General features: G+C 39.3%; 1 protein-coding gene across 1 annotated transcript; it reads right to left on the bottom strand.

Annotated features, from left to right (window-relative positions):
• Positions 1-217: 217 nt before the first annotated feature.
• Positions 218-868, bottom strand: LOC307048680 (eukaryotic translation initiation factor 1-like). Its single transcript, XM_079697857.1, has one exon. It carries the CDS (start codon positions 742-744, stop codon positions 403-405), a length of 342 nt encoding a protein of 113 aa, XP_079553983.1. The 5' UTR covers positions 745-868; the 3' UTR covers positions 218-402.
• Between the last annotated feature and the right edge of the window lie 8,957 nt (positions 869-9,825).

The following is a 9,825-nucleotide window of genomic DNA, read 5'->3' on the forward strand; positions in this document are numbered from 1 at the left end:
CTCTATTAAGACAGAGTTAAGCACTTCTTTTTGTGTGTTATGGGTACCAAAACAGGGCATTTTGATGGGCTGTTTGATCAATGGTATCAAACAGTCACTATGTCAAATCTCCATGTTAACATGTAAAAACAGTGTTTCTTTCAGCCAGTGTGACAAGAGAGGATTTTCTGTCCCCTCTTTCCTCTATTCCTTTCCCTGCTTCTTTCTTTTTTTTTTTTTTTTTTTTTTTTTGGTTCTTTTCAGTTTATTGCATGAAGGAGTTACACTAGTCCAAGTTAAAAGCGGACCCCAAATGGTTACATTACACAAGATGTGAGGTTTTTAAACTTGTGACAAGGGACAGAGGAAAATTCTACTCATTGCATGGAAATCCTCACTTAAGCGTCACTGAGCCAGGAGCATTTAAAACCCATGAACCTTCAGCTGATCGTCCTTAGCCAGTCCAATCTCTACGAGGAACTGGCATATGTTCTTGCGCTGGTCACCCTGCAGCTGAATTACTTCTCCATATTCTGGATGCTCAATTACAGTACCATTGCAGGCAAATTTCTTCTTAAACGCCTTCACTAGTTTCTTTTTATCGTAATCATCAGCGATCCCTTGGACAGTAGTAAGGGTCTTCCTGCCGTTTCTCTGTTGAATTCTTGTATGGATATAATCCTCAGTGCCAGCAGGAAGCAGATCATCACCCTTACTTGCATCAGCAAAGGGGTCGAAAGAGTGGAGGTTCTGGATAGCGGACATACGATACGATTCCTTTTCCTCGGTGGAAACGGCCTGCGGAAGGCGGCGGCTGGAGAAGGCAGGCGGGGGGGATGGAGCGTCGGGAAGCGAAGGGGCTCGAGGGGAAGGCTGCTGAGTCCTCGGCGACGGCTCAGGGACTGGGGCTCCCTGCTTATTTCTAATGGAAAGGGATTCTTTCAGCATAATGAATTATGATCAGAGTCACCATTCTATGAGAGGCAGATAATATTAATAAGAATTCGATTTCTATGTCTTGTAGATTCTCCCATCTGAAGAATTCGCAAGTTCTAAGGCTACTTTTGCAGAAGAGTGACAAAATCTTCTGCTGCTTTTCCAGGATGGGGTCAGGAATGATGTTATCTATGACTCTGACCATTATAAACCCTGTGGCAGATGCTGTCTGCTGGCTGTCCACAGCCATTCCCAGCCCCCTTCTCTACTGTTGCCTTCCAGTATAGGGCCTGGAAAACCAGTCACACACTTTCCCCACAACCTTTGTAGTTAGGGGTTGAGTCATGCAGCCTGGTTCTGGCTAAGGAGCCTTAAAGGAAAGTCTGCTGGGAGGTTCTGGGGAAAACTTTGCTTTCCTGATAAAAGAGATTGAAGGCATTCTTTCTTCCTCTTCCTGTCTTCAAGGATGATGTGATATTTGGAGCTTTGGCAACTATTTTGTGACCATGAGGTGATTAGCATGAGCAGTGGTTCTCAAACTTGAGTGTGCAGCAGAATCATGCAGAGGGCTTCTTAAAACACAGACTGCTGGGACCTATTCCAGAGTTTCTGATTCCTAGGTCTGAAGTGGGCCTGGGAATTTGCATTGCTAACAAATTTTCATGTGATGCTGATGTTGCTGGGCTGGGGACCACTCTTTGAGACCCACTGAATGTGAGAGTGGGAATTCAATAGCCTAATGAGGGCAAAGCAGAATGACAGAGTCTGAATGCTGATGGCCTTGTCAGGTAGCTTAATCAATGTAAATAACTGCCCTGCTGGGGATTTCTTGTTCTGTGAGAAAATAAACCACTGTTTGTTTAAGCCATGGTTATTTGGCTTTCTTATGACTCACATTCAAAAGCATTCTGAACTTACAGAGAGCTGGACTCTGTGGGGAGGGCAGATGGAGAGAAAAATCCAGAAGGATGCTTATTTGAGGCTAACTTAGCATGGAGTAAAAACTGCATCAACAGGAAATATTTTGAAACATTTCTCAGAGTCCATGGGTATGATTATAGTAAAATAATTTTTTTAATATATTTTTAAATTTTTTTAAATATGTTTTTTTAAAATATTAGGTTAACTAAAAAAGTTTTTTTTTCAAACTAAAACGTTACAATATATTAAAAATCTAATTATGCAAGGCTTATAATGACAAATGATAATGACCTGCCCTACCCCTACCACCCTGCTCCTACACCTCTGAGGCAACCGTTTTCAGGGTTTTTTTTTGTTTTTGTGTTTTTTTTTTTTTTTTTTTGGCAATCGTTTTTTAAAAAAATAAATTTATTTATTTCATTTATTTATTTTTGGCTGCGTTGGGTCTTCATTGCTGCGCGTGGGCTTTCTCTAGTTGCATGAGCGGGGGCTACTCTTCATTGCAGTGTGTGGGCTTCTCATTGCGGTGGCTTCTCTTGTTGTGGAGCACAGGCTCTAGGCACATGGGCTTCAGTAGTTGTGGCACGCGGGCTCTAGAGCACAGGCTCAGTAGTTGTGGCACATGGGCTTAGTTGCTCCACAGCATGTGGTATCTTCCCAGATGAGGGCTCGAACCCATGTCCCCTGCATTGGCAGGAGGATTCTTAACCACTGCGCCACCAGGGAAGTCCCTGGCAATCGTTTTCAATGCTTCTTGTTTCTTCTGGAATTTACAAATTTACCTAAATGACATGCTTATACTACCATTATATATCCTTTTGGCTTTGTTTATTCATGTCCTGCTATGGAAGATGAGCATTTAGATTTCTTTTTCTATATCCTTCCCCCCCCACACACCACCTACTTCCTGTCCCACATCTTCCCAATATAGTTAAATAACAATATTTTGTTCAATTAATACTCAATGTCTCTCATATTGTGACTAAATATTATTGACTGCTGAACCCTGTATTCACTGATTACATTTTTTCTGGCTAAACTTTTTTTTCCTCTGGAGTCAATAATTGCTCCATTTTTTATTTGCTTAATTCTCTATGAATCTATGATTAATTCATACCCCTTATCCTCTGACAGAAGAGAATTTCCTCTTGGTTCCAACACATCACTTAATCTATAAATTTCATTTTTCTTGGCACTGGCCATTCTACTGCTCCAATCTGGGGTAGCTACTCTGCTGTATAACTGTCACCCTGGAATTTCCCTTCTCCATCACACTGGGAATAACCTCTGTCTTTTTCCTGTGGAATTCTCTCTTTTTTGGATTTGGTGTTTCCCTTTTCCTTGATTTACTCTGTCATTTTGGACAAAGTATGCATGGGAGGTGAATCAGTTAGTTTCTAACAGGAAGCATATGGCCAACACAAAGAGGGCAATTGAAAAGAGTTTAAAGAAGGGACCATTTTACAAAATGTGGGCAGGGTTAAAAAAAATTCAAGGGGCATGATGTACCTCGGGGCTAGCAACAGCCGGAAGCTGCTACCCTCAAAGCTGAAAGGGGCAAAAGGAGCTGGTGTTCCCAGAACGTGGTGAGAGCCACAGCCACAGGAGAGGGCCACCCCTTAGGCACTCTGGCTGTCACTTAGGAATGTGGTGGTTCTGCCAGCAGAGAGAAAGCAGGGAAAATAAATAATTCAACTTCTATTCACTCCTGCCCTCTGATATCCCACTCATGCCTCCAACTGGCTGAATTCAACCAGAAGCCGGTGTGCAGGGGAGCTGAGCTGATACCCTACACAGAGGTTGCCTCTTGGGGCACAGAGTGGGGTGAAGGGTGGAGAGTGGAAAAGGGGGTGGGTGCAGTGGAGCACAGCCAGCATAGGAGGTAAAATTTTGAAATCTAGTGTATCTGAAAGTGTCTATACTCAGTGCTGCCTCTAGAGCAATAGTTCTGCTGGTATAGAATTTTGGGCTGGCAACTCTTTTTTTTTTTTTTGCCTTTTGAAAACATTCTTATCGGAGTATAGTTGATTTACAATGTTGTGTTAGTTTCTGCTATACAGCAAAGTAAATCAGCTATACATATACATATATCCACTCTTTTTTAGATTCTTTCCCCATATAGGCCATTACAGAGTATTGAGTAGAGTTCCCTGTGTTATACAGTAGGTTCTTAATAGTTATCCATTTTATATACAGTAGTGTGTATATGTCATTCCCAATCTACCAATTTATCCCTCCCCCACCTTTCCCCTTGGTAACCATAAGTTTGTTTTTTACATCTGTGACTCTATTTCTGTTTTGTGAATAAGTTCTCTTGTACCATTGTTTTAGATTCCACATATAAGCAATATCATATTTGTCTGTGTCTGACTTACTTCACTCAGTACGACAATCTCTAGGTCTATACGTGTTGCTGCCTATGGCATTATTGCATCCTTTTTTATGGCTGAGTAAAATTACACTGTATATATGTACCACATCTTCATTTTTTTCTTTTTGAATTTTATCTATTTTTTATACAGCAGGTTCTTATTAGTTATCTATTTTATACATATTAGTGTATATATGTCAATCCCAATCTCCCAATTCATACCACCACCACCAGCCCCGCCACTTTCGCCCCTTGGTGTCCATACGTTTGCTCTCTACATCTGTGTCTCTATTTCTGCCCTGAAAACCAGTTCATCTGTACCATTTTTCTAGGTTCCACATATATGCATTAATATACGATATTTGTTTTTCTCTTTCTGACTTACTTCACTCTGTATGACAGTCTCTAGATCCAACCACGTCTCTACAAATGACCCAATTTCATTCTTTTTTATGGCTGAGTAATATTCCATTGTATATATGTACCACATCTTCTTTATCCATTCGTTTGTTGATGGGCATTTAGGTTGCTTCCATGACCTGGCTATTGTAAATAGAGCTGCAATGAACATTGGGGTACATGTGTCTTTTGAATTATGGTTTTCTCTGGGTATATGCCTAGTAGTGGGATTGCTGGGTTGTATGGTAGTTCTATTTTTAGTTATTTAAGGAACCTCCATACTGTTCTCCATAGTGGCTGTATCAATTTACATTCCCACCAACAGTGCAAGAGGGTTCCCTTTTCTCCACACCCTCTCCAGCATTTGTTGTTTGTAGATTTTCTGATGATGCCCATTCTAACTGGTGTGAGGTGATACCTCATTGTAGTTTTGATTTACATTTCTCTAATAATTAGTAACGTTGAGCAGCTTTTCATATGCTTCTTGACCATCTGTGTGTCTTCTTTGGAGAAATGTCTATTTAGGTCTTCTGCCCATTTTTTTATTGGGTTGTTTGTTTTTTTAATATTGAGCTGCATGAGCTGTTTATATACTTTGGAGATTAATCCTTTGTCCGTTGATTCATTTGCAAATATTTTCTCCCATTCTGAGGGTTGTCTTTTCGTCTTGTTTGTAGTTTCCTTTGCTTTGCAAAAGCTTTTAAGTTTCATTAGGTCCCATTTGTTTACTTTTGTTTTTACTTCCATTACTCTAGGAGGTGGATCAAAAAAAATCTTGCTGTGATTTATGTCAAAGAGTGTTCTTCCTATGTTTTCCTCTAAGAGTTTTATAGTGTCTGGTCTTACATTTAGGTCTCTAATCCATTGTTTAAAAAATTTACTTACTTTTTATTTTTATTTTTGGCTGCATTGGGTCTGTTGCTGTGTGTGGGCTTTCTCTGGTTGTGGCGAGCAGGGGCTACTCTTTGTTGTGGTGCGCAGGCTTCTCATTGCAGTGGCTTCTCTTGTTGTAGAGCACAGGCTCTAGGTGTGCGGGCTCAGTAGCATGGCACGCGAGCTCTAGAGCACAGGCTCAGTAGTTGTGGTACACGGGCTTAGTTGCTCCACAGCATGTGCGATCTTCCTGGGCCAGGGCTCGAACCCATGTCCACTGCATTGGCAGGCGTATTCTTAACCACTGTGCCACCAGACAAGCCCCTCTAATCCATTTTGAATTTATTTTTGTACATGGTGTTAGGGAGTGTTCTAATTTCATTCTTTTATATGTAGCTGTCCAGTTTTCCCAGCACCACTTATTGAAGAGACTGTCTTTTCTCCATTGTATATCCTTGCCTACTTTGTCATAGATTTTCACAATACTGGTTCTTCCAATCCAAGAACATGGTATATCTCTCCATTTGTTTGTGTCATCTTTGATTTCTTTCATCAGTGTCTTATAGTTTTCTGAGTACAGATCTTTTACCTCCTTAGGTAGGTTTATTCCTAGGTATTTTATTCTTTTTGTTGCAATGGTGAATGGGAGTTTCCTTAATTTCTCTTTCTGATCTTTTGTTGTTAGTGTATAGGAATGCAAGAGATTTCTGTGCATTAATTTTGTATCCTGCAACTTTACCAAAGTCATTGATTATCTCTAGTAGTTTTCTGGCAGCATCTTTAGGATTCTCTATATATAGTATCACGTCATCTGCAAAACAGTGACAGTTTTACTTCTTCTTTTCCAATTTGTATTCCTTTTATTTCTTTCTCTTCTCTGATTGCCATGGCTAGGACTTCCAAAGCTGTGTTGAATAATAGTGGTGAGAGTGGATATCCTTGTCTTCTTCCTGATCTTAGAGGAAATGCTTTTAGTTTTTCACCATTGAGAATGATGTTTGCTGTGGGTTTGTTGTATATGGCCTTTATTATATTGAGGTAAGCTCCCTTTATGCCCACTTTTTGGAGAGTTTTTATCATAGATGGGTGTTGAATTTTGTCAAAAGCTTTTTTTGCATCTATTGAGATGATCATATGATTTTTATTCTTCAATCTGTTAATATGGTGTATCGCATTGATTGATTTGCATATATTGAATAATCCTTGCATCTCTGGGATAAATCCCACTTGATCATGGTGTATGATCCTTTTAATGTGTTGTTGGATTCTGTTTGCTAGTATTTTGTTGAGGATTTTTGCATCTATATTCATCAGTGATATTGCTCTATAATTTTCTTTTTTTGTAGTATCTTCGTCTGGTTTTGGTATCAGGGTGATGGTGGTCTCATAGAATGAGTTTGGGAGTGTTCCTTCCTCTGCAATTTTTTGGAAGAGTTGAGAAGGATGTGTGTTAGCTCTTCTCTAAATGTTTATAGAATTCACCTGTGAAGCCATCTGGTCCTGGACTTTTGTTTGTTGGAAGATTTTTAATCACAGTTTCAATTTCAGTGCTTGTGATTGGTCTATTCATATTTTCTATCTCTTCCTGGTTCAGTCTTGGAAGGTTATACCTTTCTAAGAATTCGTCCATTTCTTCCAGGTTGTCCATTTTATTGGCGTATGGTTGCTTGCAGTAGTCTCTTACGATGCTTTGTATTTCTGTGGTGTCTGGTGTAACTTCTCCTTTTTCATTTCTAATTTTACTGATTTGAGTCCTCTCCCTCTTTTTCTTGATGAGTCTGGCTAAAGGTTTATCAATTTTGTTTACCTTCTCAAAGAACCAGCTTTTAGTTCTATTGATCTTTGCTATTGTTTATTTTGTTTCTATTTCATTTATTTCTGCTCTGATCTTTATGATTTCTTTCCTTCTACTAACTTTGGGTTTTGTTTATTCTTCTTTCTCTAGTTCCTTTTGGTATAAGGCTAGATTGTTTATTTGAGATTTTTCTTGTTTCTTGAGGTAGGTTTGTATTGCCAAAAACTTCCCTCTCAGAACTGCTTTTGCTGCATCCCATAAGTTTTGGATCGTCGTGTTTTCATTGTAATTTGTCTCTAGGTATTTTCTGATTTCCTCTTTGATTTCTTCAGTGATCTCTTGGTTATTTAGTAATGTATTGTTTAGTGTCCATGCGTTTGTGTTTCTTGCATTTTTTTCCCTGTAATTGATTTCTAATCTCATAGCATTGTGGTTGGAAAAGACGCTTGATATGATTTCAATTTTCTTAAATTTACCGCAGCTTGATTTGTGACCCAAGATGTGATCTATCCTGGAGAATGTTCTGTGTGCACTTGAGAAGAAAGTGTAATCTGCTGTTTTTGGATGGAATGTCTTATAAATATCAATTAAATCTCTCTGGGCTATTGTGTCATTTAAAGCTTGTGTTTCCTTATTAATTTTCTGTCTGGGTGATTTGTCCATTGGTGTAAGTGAGGTGTTGAAGTCCTCCATTATTATTGTGTTACTGTCGATTTCCTGTTTTATAGCTGTCAGCAGCTGCCTTATGTATTGAGGTGCTCCTATGCTGGGTGTGTATATATTTATAATTGTTATATCTTCTTCTTGGATTGATCCCTTGATCATTATCTAGTGTCCTTCCTTGTCTCTTGTAACAGTATTTTAAAGTCTATTTTATCTGATATGAGTATTGCTACTCCAGCTTTCTTTTGATTTCCATTTGCATGGAGTATCTTTTTCCATCCCCTCAGTTTCAGTCTGTATGTGTCCCTAGGTCTGAAGTGGGTCTCTTGTAGACAGCATATATATGGGTCTTGTTTTTGTATCCATTCAGCGAGCCTGTGTCTTTTGGTTGGAGCATTTAATCCATTTATGTTTAAGGTAATTATCGATATGTATGTTCCTATTATCATTTTCTTAATTGTTATAGGTTTGTTTTTGTAGGTCTTTTTCTTCTCTTGTGTTTCCCACTTAGAGAAGTTCCTTTAGCATTTGTTGTAGAGCTGGTTTGGTGGTGCTGAATTCTCTTAGCTTTTGCTTGTCTGTAAACTTTTGATTTCTCCATCGAATCTGAATGAGATCCTTTCTGGGTAGAGTAATCTTGGTTGTAGGTTCTTCCTTTTCATCACTTTAGGTATATCGTGCCACTCCCTTCTGGCTTGTAGAATTTCTGCTGAGAAATCAGCTGTTACCCTTATGGGAATTCCCTTGTATGTTATTTGTCATTTTCCCCTTGTTGCTTTCAATAATTTTTCTTTGTCTTTAATTTTTGTCAGTTTGATTACTATGTGTCTCTGTGTGTTTCTCCTTGGGTTTATCCTGCCTGGGACTCTCTGAACTTCCTGGACTTGGGTGGCTATTTCCTTTCCCATGTTAGGGAAGTTTTTGACTATAATCCCTTCAAATATTTTCTCGGGTCCTTTCTCTTTCTCTTCTCCTTCTGGGACCCCTATAATGCAAATGTTGTTGCATTTAGTTGTCCCAGAGGTCTCTCAGGCTGTCTTCATTTCTTTTCATTCTTTTTCTTTATTCTGTTCCACAGCAATGAATTCCACCCTTCTGTCTTCCAGGTCACTTATCCCTTCTTCTGCCTCAGTTATTCTGCTATTGATTCCTTCTAGTGTATTTTTCATGTCAGTTATTGTATTGTTCATCTCTGTTTGTTTGTTCTTTAATACTTCTAGGTGTTTGTTCTTTAATTCTTCTAGGTCTTTGTTAAATATTTCTGGCATCTTCTTGATCTTTGCCTCCATTCTTTTTCTGAGGTCCTGTATCATCTTTGGTTGTTTTTCTGGGGTTTTATCCTGTTCCTTCATCTGGTACAAAGTCCTCTCTTTTTCATTTTGTCTATCTCTCTGTGAATGTGGTTTTCCTTCTACAGGCTGCAGAATTGTAGTTCTTCTTGCTTCTGCTGTCTGCCCTCTGGTGGATCTGAGCTGACAACTCCTTTTCCTTGGGATTTTGGAGGCAATTTCCATTGTTCCCTGTCTTCCAGAGTTGCTGTTGAGAACTCTATGCCATCCTGATTCTTGATCCTTTTTATGTGACTTGTTTTTCCTTTCTGGAAACTTAAGATCTTGTCTTTGCCCCAGTGTTCTGCTATTTGGTGAGGGGTAAGTTTCTGTTATTATACAACAGGGTCCGCAGAGTAGGCCAGGCCAGGTATACTTGCTGAATCCCTCCTAAGCCTTGAAAATGCAAGAAATATGAATATCTGTGCCCACTCTCCTGCATCATTACATAGTTGCAATGCAACTGCTCACATGTGATGTCTGGTCACTATTATGCACCTGCAGGCAACATAGCATGATTGTAGTGATGGTGAGTTAGGCTGGGATTCAGACACTGCTAG

The sequence above is a fragment of the Hyperoodon ampullatus genome, assembly GCF_949752795.1.
Source record: "Hyperoodon ampullatus genome assembly, chromosome: 2".
In the NCBI taxonomy this organism is placed as follows: domain Eukaryota; kingdom Metazoa; phylum Chordata; class Mammalia; order Artiodactyla; family Ziphiidae; genus Hyperoodon; species Hyperoodon ampullatus.

Coding starts and splice junctions, on each gene's coding strand:
- LOC307048680 (XM_079697857.1), bottom strand. CDS start 744: ATGTCCGCTATCCAGAACCTCCACTCTTTCGACCCCTTTGCTGATGCA.